This window comes from Pagrus pagrus (genome assembly GCF_965226575.1).
Source record: "Pagrus pagrus genome assembly, chromosome: 9".
NCBI classification, from domain to species: domain Eukaryota; kingdom Metazoa; phylum Chordata; class Actinopteri; order Spariformes; family Sparidae; genus Pagrus; species Pagrus pagrus.
This window is the reverse complement of record NC_140193.1, coordinates 16,628,614-16,645,551: the sequence shown is the minus strand read 5'-3', so window position 1 is coordinate 16,645,551 and position 16,938 is coordinate 16,628,614. Positions and strand designations below refer to the sequence as shown.

The 16,938-nt window shown below is 39.4% G+C and overlaps 3 protein-coding genes across 3 annotated transcripts; 1 reads left to right on the top strand and 2 right to left on the bottom strand.

Annotated features, from left to right (window-relative positions):
- The first annotated feature begins 471 nt into the window (after positions 1 to 471).
- mettl5 (methyltransferase 5, N6-adenosine) lies at positions 472 to 2,990 on the top strand. Its single transcript, XM_084362029.1, has 7 exons — positions 472 to 723; positions 808 to 922; positions 1,012 to 1,196; positions 1,707 to 1,789; positions 2,038 to 2,089; positions 2,425 to 2,474; positions 2,880 to 2,990. Exons 1-7 carry the CDS (start codon positions 624 to 626, stop codon positions 2,919 to 2,921), a joined length of 627 nt encoding a protein of 208 aa, XP_084218155.1. The 5' UTR covers positions 472 to 623; the 3' UTR covers positions 2,922 to 2,990.
- ssb (small RNA binding exonuclease protection factor La) lies at positions 2,558 to 9,788 on the bottom strand. Its single transcript, XM_084362028.1, has 12 exons — positions 9,650 to 9,788; positions 8,346 to 8,412; positions 8,157 to 8,260; positions 5,524 to 5,698; positions 4,936 to 5,043; positions 4,744 to 4,847; positions 4,086 to 4,157; positions 3,937 to 3,979; positions 3,713 to 3,853; positions 3,443 to 3,626; positions 3,188 to 3,322; positions 2,558 to 3,066 (listed from the first exon to the last, which is right to left on the bottom strand). Exons 2-12 carry the CDS (start codon positions 8,403 to 8,405, stop codon positions 3,026 to 3,028), a joined length of 1,167 nt encoding a protein of 388 aa, XP_084218154.1. The 5' UTR covers positions 8,406 to 8,412; positions 9,650 to 9,788; the 3' UTR covers positions 2,558 to 3,025.
- Positions 9,789 to 11,852: 2,064 nt separating this feature from the next.
- klhl23 (kelch-like family member 23) lies at positions 11,853 to 16,284 on the bottom strand. The gene is made up of 4 exons (XM_084363093.1): positions 15,677 to 16,284; positions 14,313 to 15,536; positions 12,632 to 12,784; positions 11,853 to 12,554 (listed from the first exon to the last, which is right to left on the bottom strand). The coding sequence occupies exons 1-4, from the start codon at positions 15,681 to 15,683 to the stop codon at positions 12,244 to 12,246; spliced, it is 1,695 nt and encodes a 564-aa protein (XP_084219219.1). The 5' UTR covers positions 15,684 to 16,284; the 3' UTR covers positions 11,853 to 12,243.
- Between the last annotated feature and the right edge of the window lie 654 nt (positions 16,285 to 16,938).

The window sequence follows — 16,938 nt, the reverse complement described above, 5'->3', positions numbered from 1 at the left end:
AAAACTAATTCTGCTTTTGACAAATGTCCTATGGACTGACAATACACAAGTGTGGACATGTATTAGTTTTTTTTATATATATATTTCTTAATTTGCCCCTATATTTTGTGTTTTGTATTTAAAGCTATATGCTCCTAGTAAGACAGTTTTGTTCTGCAAACTGTTAATGTAAAAGTGTTCTCTAAATGAAAACAATTGTAAAAAATATGCATGTATATATCAATTAAAGTACCCATGCATTCATGGATACATATGGTATGAATGTATATACCATTTAGTAGTTATATTGTAAGTGAAATTATCGAATTAAATGATTTGTTTTTGTACACTTTTATTTTTATTTTAACGTTTTTGTATTTATTATAATATATTTAATCGTATAATTTTATAAACATTAATTCAATTACAAGTTGTAATTTTAACAACTGTCAGGCGGAACTACTGTCACGTCTTCCGGGATCAAAGTCGGATTGTTTTGGTTGATGCGCACACTTGCGGAAGTCGTCTTCAACCATGCTCATTCCTCCAAGTATCAACTCACTGAGACTCTAGCTGGAAAATAACAGTAAGAGATCATTAATCGGGGTTGTCACAGAGAGTTTAGGACACCGCAGTCGCCAGTAATGAAACTAAAGGAGTTAGAGAGCTGCCTACAGCAGGTGGACGTGTTTGAAGAGCCAAAAATCCTTCTTGAACAATATCCAACCAGTCCTCATATTGCAGGTGAGGTGCCAACATGTGATTATAGGAGAGGTAGTTCTTCTTGGCGTGCATCCTTCTCGTTCACTTTCTGCCTTTTCCCCTCAGCATGCATGCTTTATACGATCCAGAGTACGTTTGATGACATTGAGGGGAAACTGGTGGCTGATCTGGGATGTGGCTGTGGTGTCCTCAGCATCGGGGCTGCGATGCTTGATGCAGGGTAAGATCATCATCCATCCATCCATCCATCCATCACATTGTTTTTCATCAAGTCAACATAATTAATTCCTTAATCTCTGCCTTATTCAGTTTGTGCGTCGGTTTCGACATTGACAACGACGCACTGGAGATTTTCAGGAGAAATGTGGAGGAATTTGAGATTTCCAACCTGGATCTGGTCCAGTGTGACCTGTGTTCTCTGGAGGAGGAGGCGTATGTGAAAAAGTTTGACACAGTAATAATGAACCCACCATTTGGGACGAAACACAATCAAGGTGAACACTCAGAGTAAATGGTTACTCTAGTGAATTACTACTGTTGTTTCTATAAAGGTGAGGGGCCACCAGAAGACAGATGTAACAGAAGTATAGAAAAAATTGACCCAGCAGAGGTCAACATATCCCATTATATGGGACAGAACAAAGGCTCTTGGGGGGGAACAATCTCAAGCACAATCCTCAATATCTGTGATGACATGGGATGGATGCTAGAGTTGGGAAAGATTAACCTGTTTACAACTTTATGAAACATTTTTAGACAGTTGCATGATTGCAGAATGTGGCTTTAAAGAAACAAAAACAAAGCTCCACATACTGTCTTTTGAAAAATTGGAGTTACCCTGATTTTGACACATAGTGTTTTAACAAGTCAAAAATGGTTAAATCCCATATCATCTGAATGTGGCTGTAGAAAGCTCTTCGAAGCCACAAGTGATTTAATGACAGTTTGCACAGGCTGTGTGTTTTTCCTTACATTTATTTTTTACATTTTATTCTTTATTCAAGGCATGGACATGAAGTTCCTACGGACAGCTTTAACGATGGCAAAGACAGCCGTGTATTCACTCCATAAAACATCGACACGAGAGGTAAATTCAGTATTATTATCTCTTACACCTACAGGAATTTGGTATAGAGAAATCCAATTCCAAGTCCATGTCCGGGTCGATGAAAAGGCCAAAACCTGAGAAGAACACTTTTGCTTTCAAACCACAAATTATTTCAATTCCACAAAACTGAAGACCTAATTCAAATCTCAAGTCATGTCCTGTCTTTAAGTTTCATGTGTAGATCTCTGATATGGAGCCTGACAGTTGTGTACTTCATCTGATTACAGCACATACAGAAGAAGGCTAATGACTGGGGAGTGAAGATGGAAGTAATAGCAGGTAAGAACACAGTACATCTTCTCAACTACAACAAGGCTTCTTACGGCTTTTTAATAGGAAAATTCAAGCACTTTCAAGGTACCCAACGTTCATACCCACAGCAATTCATGTATTTATGTCACATTATTTAACCATCTGTTTATATTAACTTTGACAACCAGATTGTTTCATTTCAGATGAACATTTTTGGTTTACATGAGTTAGTGTAAATGAATCACCGGATAATGTTAAAAATTAAGAATATTTCTAACCTTGAAAAGTTATGGTTAAAATAAAAAAGACATTGTACAAACCCTGTAAAACACTCACACACAGAGTATGTTCTCTCTTTACAGAACTAAGATATGACTTGCCAGCATCTTACAAGTTCCACAAAAAGAAATCGGTAAGCTAATGCACTGTATCAATACATTCTCTGGGAACATGTTTTCTAGCAGAAATTGAGAAAACCGTCAATCAGATCTTTACTCGTTTTTATAAATGTTTTATTTGCTATTCACATATGCAAACTTAAAAATAGCAAAGCAGATGATCTCATCACTCAATGTAGGAAATCTACAGGGAAAAAAAACATAATGGCACAGATTCTAGACATTACAGGTCTTACGAAACCCAACTAATCGTTCAGGTGAAATTAAATTAATGTCAGAGCAGATCTTTGTTGACTATGATAAAATCAAATACATGTTAAGAAGACAAAAAAAGGGTACACAAATAATGTGAGAGGCACAATATACAGGGACTTAAAAAGGCTGAAAAGTAAAGCCAAGCTTTGCTGTTTGTTCTCTAGGTTGACATCCAGGTGGACTTCCTACGATTCTCCAACGCCTGACACTTTCACTGGAATGGATTTAATTGCCTCTGCATTATCACCGTTTGTTTATAATAAATGTTTTCAAAAAAAAGAAAAAAAAAATCTGGGTGTGACATTTTTGACTAAGATCCATTTTCTGTTTTGGCAACCTTTGCCGCGGGTTCTAGAGGAGAGGGAAAAAAATAAAAATAAATCACACAAAAGATACAAAACGATTAAAAACGTAAATCGTTAAATGTCACCATGAAACCAAATTTTGCAGCTCTGAAAGGTTCTGAACTTACCGTTGTCCTCATCGTCACTATCAAACTTTGTCTTTTTGCCCCTGAACTCGGTTCTGCCTCCATCTCTGCCACCTCTTCCCCTACGGCCTCCTCTTCCTCGTCCGCCGCCTCGTCCACCTCCTCTTCCTCTGTTGCCTTTTAAGACACACAAGATACATCAATGAATCATGAATACTGCAAATAAATCATTGATGGTCTGAAATAGTTGGATTTACATAGACTTTGATCAGCTGCTAGTTTTAAGATAAGTTTTACCTCTGCCTTTGGATCTGTACGTCTCTTGTTGAGCTTCAATTATCTTCTTCATCACCTCTTTCTCCTCATCTCCCTCGAGCAACTGCCATGTAACACTGCTATCCTTGATGGTCAATTCCCCTCCATTTGCTTCTTTGGCCTTGTCGAATGCCTCCTTTGCATTCCCGTCGAAAAGGAGGGTGCCCTTGTTGTAAGCAAAGATACAAGATTTTAACCACAGCAGATTTTTTACACCGAGTAAGACACTTGAGCGTTCAGAAGTTTACTCACCTCTTTAGCTCCTCTTGTAAAATCAACCCACTTTATCTTTCCGTGGCCAGAGAACAAATCATGAAAGTCCTCTCTTGAAACGTCTTCAAGCCCTCCCGAAAACTTCAACAAACAGCCTGTCTGTTCATCCAAGAGCATTCCCTGCAAGACAAATGACATTAAAATTATTAATGTGACCAGGCCAGTGAGAAAACATCAGCTTGTAAGCTCTGAGGGACTCTTACCATTTCCTTCTCTTCTGCGTTTTTCTGCTTTTGTTCTTTGTCCCTGAATAATATTTTTGGGGAGGAGGAGGGTCAGTGATTTTTTATTTATTTTTTTACAAACTGTACAGTATGTTTTTAGAACAAAAAAGCATTGCATGCGTACTCACTGTTTAGCTTTTGCTTTTGTCTCTGCTTTGAACTGTTTTCTCTCTTCTGCCTTCTTTGCATGATAGTCTTCTCTGAAAGCAAAACAGCAATTAAATGATTACCATATACAGTGACGTTCAAAAGATTGTACAGCCCTGGATGAATTAAACATGTTGATTTTCTAGATGAAAACTTCATACCTTGTGAAAACACTACACACTGTTAATGTAGATAGCCATTGGATGAGGCTGTGACCAGCTTGAATTCACATTGTTACCAAGTAAAATTCCAAGGCAGACTAACACTCAACATCCATCACTGCTGTAGCATAATTCATCTTTCTGCTGTCCATTTGCATTGCCACTAATATCACTACTTCCATTATCTAGTTTCCCAGATGTGGTTAGCAGTAAGCCCCCTAGGGAGTTCAAACAGTCAACAAATCTATACATTTCTGCAAATGTCTTAATCTGGTTTGGACAGACTAGAAAGGTGCAAAATGCACATACAGTACAGTTACTTTCTCCCTCTGAATCGGTATAATTAAGCAGAGCAATAAGTATGTCACGCTCATTTTTTTGGCACCTGTTCAGATCTTGTGCAGACTTTATTTCTCAAGCAAAACACAGCATTTGTCCACTGTAGATAAATCTTAAATGAAGCAGCAGAACAACTTACCTCGACAACACAAGCATCTCGTTGTCTTTGAATGATTTGATGTCTGAACGTTCTAGGAACGTCTTCGATGACTCCTCTGTGTCAAAACAGACAAACACTGATCCCTGTAAGGAAATGAATTTATTAGGACAATTCTCCCCAAATTCAAAAACGGAAAATTGGAAGATTGGAAATTAAATATATTCAATATACCTTGAACTGCCTTTGCAGGTTTCGCCTCATCTGGATGTTTTCTATGGTGCCTTTCCCATTCAGCCACTCCTGAATCTCATCAAGGGAGGTTTCGAGAGGAAAACCTTTCTGGATGAGAAAAGATATTAGGAGTGTGAGATGACAATAATAGTTTCCTCAAGGGTTAAGTCTGAATGTGCACAATAGAAATGTAAATTTAGCCAAAATACAGAGTGTCATAACACTAAAAAAATACCTGTAGGGGAGAAAAAAAACACCTGTCTATAGTATTCTTTTATGTAAATACACACAAGTCAGTTTATTAGGTAAAACTAATGCAGTCTATACAACAATCCTGTCTTTCTGGGGTTAAAGTGTTCAGCTTTTATTGAAACTACGTAAGACAGGTGTTATTCAACTGTATAGGCATTTTGAGGGATGTAGTGCCGTTGAATTGTATGACTTCATACTGACAGTTGTTTTTCTTATTTTCTCCACCCCCTTTATATCAGTGAGGGGTAGGCTAAAAAAAACGATAATGATAAATGTATTGTTTAAAATCAGATTCTGAATTTGTGTGCAAGCATAAAAAAAAAAAAATTAACTTACAATGTACACAGATTTGTGTTTGAGAGTGTCTTTGTATTCATCGTTCACTTCGGGTAAGGGCTTGTCTGGTGACCTTCTGACTTTAGTCTTGTCTTCGCTGATTTCCAAGAGGCCAGTCTTTGATTTCTGGAGAGCTGCAACAATGACGCTGCTTTCTGTAGTTAAAGATTTCAGTCTGGGGAAAAGAATACAGGTCTTAGTAAGTACTCTACTCCTGATCTACAGAGCATGCGTTCTTTAATTTCACGCACAGCATCTGAAGTCTTTGTTTTAATGCGGCACCAAGATCACTCATCCCTGATATTTTCCTGTTATCTACAGAGCTCAATTTTAAAGCATAAATAAAGAAAAATCAAATCAAACTGGCAAATGAATCACGCTGCACTCTTCTTTGATGAAATTTGGCTTCATTAGAAAGTAAAACAGCTGACTCACGCCGACGTCCGTCTACACAAAACTCCAAATATACAGACTTTAACCACCGGCATTTAGTCAAGCTGTCAATATGACTGCCTTTGAGTCTGATGGCCTTGCATAAATACCTCTTACAGTCAGCATGATTGTATTTTGTTAATGGTGTGTGTTTTTGTGCGTCCATGCTGAGGCTAAATATAATCTGGCCGGTAACAAGTGCACTTCAGGGCAAGAGTGAGGGCTTTCACTAATCTTGTCCTGCTTGTCATGAGTCATACTATGGGTACACAAAATGATTAGTCATCACTCATCATTGTCTCTTCTTGGTCAGTCACATAACCTCCAACCAACCTAATTGTTTAACTCTACACCTCACCATTTCTTGGTGAGCATTGCATTAAGCTGATTTTTGCCATCTTGTTTTTGAAGCACAGGTATCTGATTTGATCAGTGAGGTCAAAGGACATACGTCCTCACCAGCTGTTTAATTTTGCAACTGCCTTTTAGATGATTACCATCATTTGGTAGGTGTTTAAAAAAGGCCCACTTTGCTGAGATGTGACATATTTTTATCAGCAATAACCAGTGTAGATTACTTTTAGGACTGTGATCTCAGACACACTCCCTTGAGGTTGAGGGTGTGGTGAGAATAGCAGAAAGAGCCACCAAAACAATGCCATAACAGCAGTGTTACTTTAGGTAAACACTGGTATTACCGACAGCCACACAGAGAGCCAGCCCCTGTTATTTCAGTGACTCATCTTTGTCATTTAAAGCACCTACCTGCAAATGACAGCTACAGTCCTCTAGAGCAGTCGTTCTTAGAGACTTGTTGCAAACCATAATTTATTTGGGTTGTCAAATAAATTAGTAGAATTTCCTCCATAGTCTTTTATTAAAGAAGTATGCCTGCAGTACACTTTTTGGCCACATAAGGAGAGCTTGTTGGTATTTCAAGTGCTTAATTTGTAAATCAAGACATCCAAGGAGGACTCGGCGGGATGTAGAAACGGCTGTTTGCAACTCTCTCACACCCAAAGTTGTGATTTCAACAAACTATATCTTTGACATGACAGGTTTACTTATTTAAGGTGATATAAGGTGAGGTGATTATAAGGCCTATTGTCAATTAGGTCGTGATGGTCAATTTTAAAAAGTGGGTCCCCATAAAAAAAGAAAAGAAACACAGACTAGATTGCCACTGAAGCAGACACAGATCTTTTCATAACAGTCAGCTTTCATTTTCAATTTGCTACAGCTACATTTCCTGTGTTAATATGTTGAGAAACGAGGTTCTTCAGTGTTAGGGCACCATATCAGAGAAATGGCAGATGAGATAGAACTTTATTCATCTTGAGGGAAACTGTTGTGCAGCAGTTGAGAAGAAGGAGTGCAAATGTCAAATACTAGTAAAAGGTGCTAATCCAAAATTTACACATCAAACATATTTGATTTTCATGAATGACGATAGTGTCCGAAATATTGCATCATTTACTTTACTTTTATATTTTTTATTATGTCTTATCGTATACTTAATTTTACCATTACTTTTAAATTAATGCCTTTATTAATTGTCTTTTTATTGGTTCCTGTTTTATTGCGACTGTGAAGCACTTCATAAATATGTTTTGTAAGGTGCCAAACAAATCATTATTTACTCTACTTTTATATATTATGTCCCATAAATCAGAGAGTTGTAATGATTGTAATCCACAGGGCGACAGTAATGCAGAGATTAAAAGAGAGATCAAACAAAAAAGGGCAGAGCAGAGTTGGAATGGAGGCTGGAGCCACCTCAGCACCTCTGCCGTCCTTCTCTCTGCAAAAGTTGTTAATTTTGATTGACAGAAGAATAATTTATTTCCTGTGCTGTTCTGTGGTGCATTATGGTTGTAAGGAGTGTGTTAAAAGAGAGCCCCACCATTACCTGCTTGTGTGTTGTATGGGATTGTCTTATGTAAGCAACAAAATAATGAGCACAAAGAATTGCAAAAAACTCTGCTGTATTCTCTACTGAAGTAAGAAGAATTTTAATAGTGTTTAATACATCTTCGTCTGATTTTATTACAGCGCCGCAGGATTTCCTCCCAGTTGATTTGAAATTCAACTCTTACACACATAAGTATTAGTGAGTGAATGACTGAAATTAAGACAAAACATTGAGTAGTAAGTGTTTCTCTGTAGTTAAACAGATTGTGATAAAGAGAAGTATAACAAACCTGTTGAATTTTAGCATCGTCTCCAAAGTCACCCAGCCATCATCGAGCTGCAGCTGTTCTTTGAGAAACTTGTCCCTTGGAAGATTGTGATCCCCAAAGTAGTACTAGAGATGGAAATGAGAGACAGTGTCAGAGCTGGATTTAACTAGCTTTCTTGTAATATAAATGTAGATTTAAAATCAGAATTACCTCTATCTGTCGTGCAACTTTCATCTCAACTGGAGACATCCCTTCTTGTTTTTCTGCCATGACTGTTCTGTGTAGAAAACAGTGACCCATAAAATTAGAGGGGGAAAAAATCAATTAAAAAAATTGACACATTTAGTTGATTAAACTTCTGAAATGAACAAATCCACAACAATTTGCCAATTAAGCAATTATTTCAGTTTTTCTGATTTATATCACTGCAAACTGAAGATTTTTGGGGTGAACAATCAGAGGACTGGGGTCTGGGAAATGGGCATTTTTCACTATTTGTACTGAAAATAATTATTACTTGCCTCCCAGCTACATGTTTATATACCTAATCAAAAATTATTAATTGTTAACTTCAGTACTTTGTGTGTCGTCCAAAGCTTTTGAGTACTGCTCCGATCCTGGAGGGCGCACAGCGTTAAGTGTTGATTAATGAATTTAAAAATCAGAAAAACTGGCAACTCTGACAGTCGTGGGATTATTCAGTGTTACCTACACATTGTCAATGGAAAAATCCTTTGGTGAGGCATTCTTTACTTGTAATTTTTACACACAGCAACTTAACTCCCATTCCTCCATGTGGATATTTTACTTTATTTGCAAGTTATCTGCAGGACCAGATACCATAGATTTTTTTCCCTCTTTGATTTGTTGATATGCAAGTAAACCAGCATTTCAGGGGTGTTCTGGAGCCCTCCTGACAATAAGCTGATACAGCACTATGTCTTGTTTGGGGACAGTGGTGTGTATTACTCTGTAATGAGTCATTTCCTATTTGTAGCAGTTTAATAAGAATAAAAAAAATAAAAACATCTAGCAGCTGATTATACATTTTGAGAAGCTTGACCCAGTAAATTAAATCTAAGAAGCCAATTAAAGCTAACATAATATATAAATGAGTACATAATTGACATGTGAAGTGAACAGTTTTCATTCATCCTGGTGTCATGCAGCCACTGCTGCTAGCTTGATAGCTAACCAGCAGCTAGCATAGCTTAGCTTAGATCCCGCAGCTGTGTCCGTGCACTTAATGCCGAGTCACCATGCTTAATGAGTACAGCCAGGTTTACAGGAGATGTTTTATTGTCCGTAGTGCTTAGTAAGCCATAAATTACTGAAGTACGTAATGTTAAAATAAGCATTTAGTCACACTGCGTAACTCCGATTTAGAAAAAGCATGCTGTCCAAACATGCAAGGACGACAATGTCTTCTTTTGTGAACCTCCAAAATATTTTCAAGGCGATAATTAAAGAAATCATAAAAGCACCTTGTCACCAACTTTTAAAGTTATACTTACGGTACGATGAGTGGGTGCTAGCGGCAGTTTTAGCTCTTCAGAGCAGAAGTCCTCACTTTTCTACTCGCACGTTGTGCTGAGGAACTGTGTGCTACGGAGCACACCGAGGACCAAAAAGGGTTTGTCTCAGCGCATGCGCGACTGTAGCTCTCAACAGCTTGAATCTGAGCAGCTACATTATCTACATGAGGGTGTGTGTGTGTGTGTGTGTGTGTGTGTGTGTGTGTGTGTGTGTGTGTGTGTGTGTGTGTGTGTGTGTGATGGAGGTCACAGCCGGCCTCAGGGTGTCGCTGTGATTCAACTGAAGGACATCAGTCAGACTGCAGTGATCATATCTGAGCTGTCATGTATAATTTAGCTTTTGCTTGAATGTCAATTAAACAAATACCATTTTTGTTGGGCCTTTTTGTTTTATGTATCTATTTCTTGTTTGTTTTTCTTCTGTTTTTTTATTGTACTTATTTTATTTCATATTTTTAGCTTTTTCAATGTTGTGGGTTTGTTCCTTTGATGTGCCCTTTAAAATAAAAGTGACAGCTGTAATATACTGTATACTTTGGTCAAGGTTTTAAGCCCTTGCCAAGCCCTGCCTAAGTAAGCAGTTTTGTCCGTCCATTATTTGAAAATAAATTCAACAAAATGATCAAACATGAGGTGACTATTTTGTTATTTTCACTCTGTGACATCTTTTTATCTGAACTTGTTTTTTGGGAAACAAACACACGAGACAGAGCAGCTAACTTAAATTCAATTTTCTGTTATGATTGCAAATTCAAGGATGCAATATGTATAAATTGGCCACCAAGTGAAATAATGCTCATAAAAAAAACTGGGGGCAGCATAGTAACCACTAACTAGGCTGTAGCTCATGTTAGCTAAGAAGAAGAAGAAGAAGAATACTTTATTTATCCCCAAAGGGCAATTCAGTTTCTACAGTAGATGTCACCGTCATAAAAAACATTCATACAACATAAATCATACATACTTAGACATATTATAATAAATAAAACAGAACACTATTTCATTGCACACATTTCTGGCTCAGTTCTCTGCATTTAGCAGCCGAATGGATGAAGGCACAAATGACCTGGAATACCGACAGGTCTTCCCAAGAGGCTGCTTATATCGCCGTCCTGATGGCATCAGCACAAATTCTTTGTGAAGGGCGTGCTCCTGATTAATAATGCCTTTTGCCTTTTTACGGACACGTCTCTCCCAAAGAGAGTTTAGATCTGTCATTTGTGTACCTATGATTTTAGAGCAGACATTTACAATTTTATTTAGACAGTTCCTGTCTTTCACTGCCAGGCTATTAAACCAGCAGATGAAGGAAAAAGTAAGGAGGCTCTCAATGTAGGACAGATACACAGAACACAGAATGGGTTTTGAGACGCCAAAGGAGCTGATCCTCCGCAACAAGTGGATTCTCTGTTGGGACCGTCTGACTACTGACTCAGTATTGAAGTTAAACTTAAGCTGGGAGTCAAACACGGTGCCGAGGTATTTATAAGAGTTCACAATCTCAACATCCTCATCATGAATCCTACTGACTAGTTAGCTCGCTGAGCCGTGCATCTAGTGGGCCAGACTGTGAGCTCGTAGCACAAGAGGAGTGTGTACACCACTAGCACAGGAGCTTTGGACCAGAATAACATTTAAAGTGTTTTCTACGAGAACAAAAAAGTTTGATGGAATAAATCATGACTATTTTTTATATATCTTTTTTTCTATTCTTGAAATGTATCTGCAATTCTGGACTGGGCATGCTAACCGTGCCGCTAGTGGTCCAGACTAGGAACTCGAGGCACTGGGCAAGTGTTGATGCTTGTAGGCCTCCACTAGCAATCTTAAATATTGCACCTTTTAAATGTTGTGATAGATTTTTTTTTTTAAGTTAATTTATATGATCTGTTTTTATTCTTTTTCAGTCATACTTAAACATCTTTTGCTATTGCCTTAATGGCATTGTAAGTCTAATGTAAAGCCCTTTTAATGGCCTGGTTGAAAGTTACTCTACAAAGGAATTTGCCAACACCAATAAAGTCTAAACTCTTTACTTTAAAGCTGACAGTCTTTACCTCAATATATAACAAGAAAAGTTGTAAATCTCAATTTAACTGTTTACATAAGGTGTGATTAATCTTTTTTAATACAATGTACCTTACATGGGCTTCACTGAGACATTCAGGCAGAAATCACAACATCAGAGCAGTGATTTATTTAATCAAGTAGCAGCCTATTGGTACAGTTAAAAAAAAAAAAGATTACACATTATTTGGAGCGCTCTACTGCATAAATAGTCTGAGGTGGATTTTGTGTATATTTAAAGTGAATTTTCATAATACTATATAATAATAATAATTTATAATACTCATCTTTCCCTTGTATCTCTTAAAACAGAATAAACTAAACTGCTCAAATGAAGCCCCTGAGTTTAAAGTGATATTGCTTGTTCTTCATTATATTCACAGTTTGGCTTAGCTATCTAAAGGCAGTTATTCAGTCCAATACATGGCGACATTTGCTCTCTCTGACAGAACACAGTTCACCAATTGATCTATTTGGCACAAAATTACAACATTCGTGATAAGACACTAAACAGTGAAAACACAAACACATCCGTGGGACCTGGCCGGGCTGGGCAGAGTCCCCACAATCTCCCAGGAGTCCAGCTGAGGGTCGTATTTCTCAATGCTCTGCAGATAAGTCCCCTTTGAGTAGGAATATCCTCCTGCTACATAAATGCAACCGTTTATTACCACAGCCCCACACTCCATCCTCCTCTCCTTCAACACTGATATAGGCCTCCATTCGTCTCTCTCCATGTTGTAGCAGTCGGCGACGGTCGTCTGTCCGCCCACCAAATACAGCATGTTGTCCAGAGAAACAGAACACAGCCCGTACTCTGAAAACAGGATTTCAAATTATAATCCAGCACGTTCAGCATATTCTTATTCCTACCTCTTCTTCTTTGTCTTATACCTGGGTGGGGAGTCATTGTGATGATGCTCCACTCGTTGACATCTGGCCTGTAGACTTGGATTTTCTCATAAGTGCAGTTTCCTCGGTACCCGTAGTGACCTCCGCTCACATAGATTTTATCTCCCATTACACAGGCTGTGGCATTTCCTACACCTTTAAAGGAAACAGAGGTAAACATTTGATCAGTCACTCATGTCGATAATGATTTACACCTGCATTGAACATATGGTGGCAGAGCGGCAAGCTGTAAACACAGTAGTTCCTGCTTTATGTTTAAAGAGACACACCTCGTGTGTCATGTTTTGTTTTAGATTTCCTGTCTTTGCATTTTTCCCGTCTTTTTTCCTGCATTTACTGCTTGTGTTACTTGTGACATCCCGGTTGTGACATGTTGCTTTTATTTGCCAGTCTTTTTGTTCACTGGATTTCAGCATTAAAGGTGCACTATGTAGTTTTGGGGAGGAAAGTTTGATCTGAAGAGAAAGATCTTCATTGACTGATTTTGTATTATTACCTCATTAATATTGTAAATATTAAAATTCTGAGCTAAAATGCTCCATAGATCTGAGCTTTCACATACAAGTGGTCATGTGACCCTGTGTCAATATGAAATGTTGACTGGTGCAGCTTTGAGTTGTAGATAATAAATATTGTTTTTAACCCATTTCGAGTACTTTCCCACAGTTTCTTTCAGGGGTTTTCGACAATATTTGCATTCTGGACATGATCCAGCTGTCATGACAACTGAGCTGACTCCACAACCACTGAGCTCAGAACGAAGACCAGTAAGTGGACCTCGTCTTAAAGGGATACAGTGCAGGGCTCGTCAGTTGGTTGCTGTTTGCAAACACAGCATTCAAAGGTGAAAGACAGAGTAGTTGATGGTTGAGTTTCATTTCTGGGGCCGTCAAATACGGACGCTTTGCTCAGGTAAAAGTGTCGGTATTTGAGGACCTGGAAATGAGACTCAACAATCAACTATCTTTCTCCAGAATCATGGACACCCAGAAATGTCCTGATCACAGCAAAATATGATGTAAATACAGACAGAGGCAGGTTCTCTGCAGACACAGTTGAGGTTCATAGTCCATTCTTGATCTTAGAAAAAACCACAAGTTGCTTTTAGAAGCTGTTTGGGAGCTTTCCATTAAATCATATGATCTTTATCAGCAGATGGACGTTTGAGAACAAGCGCTTAGTCCTTAAAGGGTAAGGTCACCCAAAACTGAAAATTCAGTCATTATCTATTCAGTCCACAAGACATTTCTGGAGCTTCATGGCAAAACAGTGTTTCAGCATTCTCCTAAACAACTGAAACAGATGTTTTTTTAAATCTTCAAACAAGTCCCAACAAGTTAGGAGAATGCTGCAATGCTGTTTTTCTGTGAAGCTCCAGAAAGGTTTTGTGGACTAAAAAACTCCACTAGACTTTCCATTTTTTGGGTGGACTTGGGTGTAACATAATTGAAAGCTCCAGAAAGTCTCCTGTAGTGAGACTTTTTTCTCAACATAAACATTAAGGACATCACTTCATATCGGAGTTTGCATCATGTATGTGTTTGTATCTGAATGTATGTCGGTTTGCGTGTTTGTCTGTAGGTACTATGTATGGATGGGTTTTGACTTGTGCACTTATTATTGTGCACTAAAGTATTATTATTATTATTATTATTCTGTCTACCTTGTATCATTTTGGCCACAGGGAACCACTTCTTTTTCAAAGGATCATAAAACTCTGTCTCCTGCTCTGGAGCTCCTCCTCTGTAGCCTCCGATGGCATAAATACACCCATGCAGAGCCACGGAGCAGTGATAGTATCTAGCTGTGATCATGGGGCAGCCCTCGGTCCATTCATCATAGTCACAGTTATACACTGACACCGTGTCCAGAGCCTCGACTGTGTTTGTCCTGTAACCACCGGTCACATAGATGTTTGCTCCCAGTAAACTGACGCTGTAGCTCTCTCTGGCAGGATCAGGCATGTCTTTCCCCTGCACCCAGGTGTTGCTGACAGGATCCCAGATGTGGACTTCACACAGAGGGTGCCAGTAGTATCCTCCAATGACATACATGCTGGAGGACATTTTTCTGCTCACAGGCATCTCCTTGCCATTAGACCTTAACGCCTTAAGGATCAGAGATTTAAACTTCCCCTCACTGTTCACTAAGCATTGTCTGTGCACCTCGAAACTAGCCTTGAAGTAACTCTCATCCAGGTCTAAATGGATGGATCGCAGCAAGTCTGCAGCATGCTGAACACGATTATCCGAGTCATGTGTTACCCATTTAACCACGGCTTCTATCAACACTTCGTCCCTCTGCACAGAGAGGCTCACAGCCAAAAGAGCTCCCATCCTCTCCTGATCCAGCTCCAGGAACTCCTCCTGCTGAAGGATCTCTGTGAACCTGGTCAGCATCACCCTGCGGGCCTCCCTCTCCAGACCTGGACACAGGTGCAGCTGGGCAAAGGCGTGCATCCCGAGGCAGTTATCCACATCCAGCAGGCGGATGAGAAACTCCTCACATGCCTGCTTGACAGAAACAAACTGGAGGAGATCCGCAGCCTCTAATAAACTCTGCACATTGCTCTCAGTGATGCACACCTGAGCTGTGTACACATAGTTCACCAGGGCGCCCAGGACCCCGCAGTCCACCCCCTTCAGCTTGATCACGCTGTTGGACCTCTCCCTCATGTCAGCTGTAAACATGACTTGGAAATAGGAGCTGCGGGCCGACAGCAGCGCCTTGTGGCAGCGGAACACCTGTCCGGAGTCGCCACATTGCAGGGACACGTCGGTGAACAGGCCGCTGATGTAGAAGCGCCGGAGAGCATCCAGGAGCTCCGCTGCGTGGTCACCATCACAGAAGTCGTGTGTGTAGATTTCTTGCTTGTGTGTCATGGTGTCTGGAGGAGAAAAAAAAAAAAAAAAAAGGCGTGGGGACATGTCCAATTACGCATTCGGCTGCAGCAAAATCGTGCTGTCACAGTCACATGTATTATTAATTGGATTATTACGCAAATGGTCCTTTATTATTCAGCCTTACCTCTCATCCTATGTCCATGAATGCCTCGTGCTGATCGACAATCCACACTGTCCTCTCTTCAAAACACATGAGCCTCAATTTAGCTCACGCAGGACGGTCGCAGGCAGTCCTGTCCTATTTTGGTATTTGTGCGCAGCAGCGGCCACCCCTCCTCCTCCTCCTCGTCCTCTTCTCCTCTCCACTATAGCAAGTCCTCGACAAAACCAAGCCAACTCATTCAAGAGGAATCGCCGCTATTTTCCTTCCCAGAGTCTAAATATAACCACCCAGCCGTCCACTTCAAGTCTCGTGACGCGTTGACTGACGGCGCATTAGTGAAGCCAGCAGGCGGAGGAGCATCCCTCACACAGGATACAAATCTGAATACTGCAGCTCAAGGAGGAGAGGAAGAAGAAGGAGCCATCGTGCTGTTCTCCATTCATGTTTTCTCCCCTCCCCTCCATTCTTGTCGTTGCCATGGCATTTTGAACCCGGCTCCAGTGTGGCCAAGGCTTTACCTAATCCTAACAAGGATTAACAAGCACAGCGCACAATATTCATTCCTGCGCAAGATCTGAGAGATATGACTGCAAGAGCTGCTCTGCACACAGGAGGGGAAAAGTCTTGAAATACTATTAATAATTTAAAAAATCTATGGAAGCCCATTTCTGCCAATTAATGCCAAAAAAAAGCTGAAGATTTAGCTTTGATTACTAAAAAAATGAGCTAACTAGCTAACGACAGCTAGTTAGCAACAGTTAGCAGTTTCTCCAGTGATAACCGCATTTGACATGCGGCCAATTCTTACATATTGCACCTTTAATTTCCACATGATTTTTTTATGCTCATTAATTTGGTCAGGTATATATCTTAGCTCATCCATTTATATTTTGGTATTGATACGCAATTGGTTAGTCATGTATTTATAGGAACGGTATAGCCCTATGTTACACAATTATTTTTATAGGCCTTTAGCATGTACCAATGATCATGCTCAGTTTATTAGTGGCTAAATCATTAACAAGGTGAACAGTGTATGATACAATGTACCTATTGTTCACATTGTAAGCAGGGCCTTTATAATGTCTGGCCTTTTAATGATTAAGCCATTATAATTGGCTAAAGGCCTTTTAACACATTTCTTTCCAATACATTATATTCTTTTCTGGTTTTGAAGTTCTCTTTTTCAAGTTTTCCAAGTGCCCCGAAACAAATCGTGAGCTTCTTAACTTAATCCCTTAAAGTCACACAGTGGAAACTGGATTTAAGTATCAGTAAAATGT

Coding starts and splice junctions, on each gene's coding strand:
- mettl5 (XM_084362029.1), top strand. CDS start 624: ATGAAACTAAAGGAGTTAGAGAGCTGCCTACAGCAGGTGGACGTGTTT. Junction 923..1,011: donor GCTGCGATGCTTGATGCAGG/GTAAGATCATCA, acceptor TGCCTTATTCAG/TTTGTGCGTCGGTTTCGACA. Junction 1,197..1,706: donor TGGGACGAAACACAATCAAG/GTGAACACTCAG, acceptor TCTTTATTCAAG/GCATGGACATGAAGTTCCTA.
- ssb (XM_084362028.1), bottom strand. CDS start 8,405: ATGGCAGAAAAACAAGAAGGGATGTCTCCAGTTGAGATGAAAGTTGCA. Junction 5,699..8,156: donor ACGATGCTAAAATTCAACAG/GTTTGTTATACT, acceptor TCTTTTCCCCAG/ACTGAAATCTTTAACTACAG. Junction 5,044..5,523: donor AACACAAATCTGTGTACATT/GTAAGTTAATTT, acceptor TTTCTCATCCAG/AAAGGTTTTCCTCTCGAAAC.
- klhl23 (XM_084363093.1), bottom strand. Junction 12,785..14,312: donor TGTGGCCAAAATGATACAAG/GTAGACAGAATA, acceptor TTTCCTTTAAAG/GTGTAGGAAATGCCACAGCC. Junction 12,555..12,631: donor CACAATGACTCCCCACCCAG/GTATAAGACAAA, acceptor TCCTGTTTTCAG/AGTACGGGCTGTGTTCTGTT.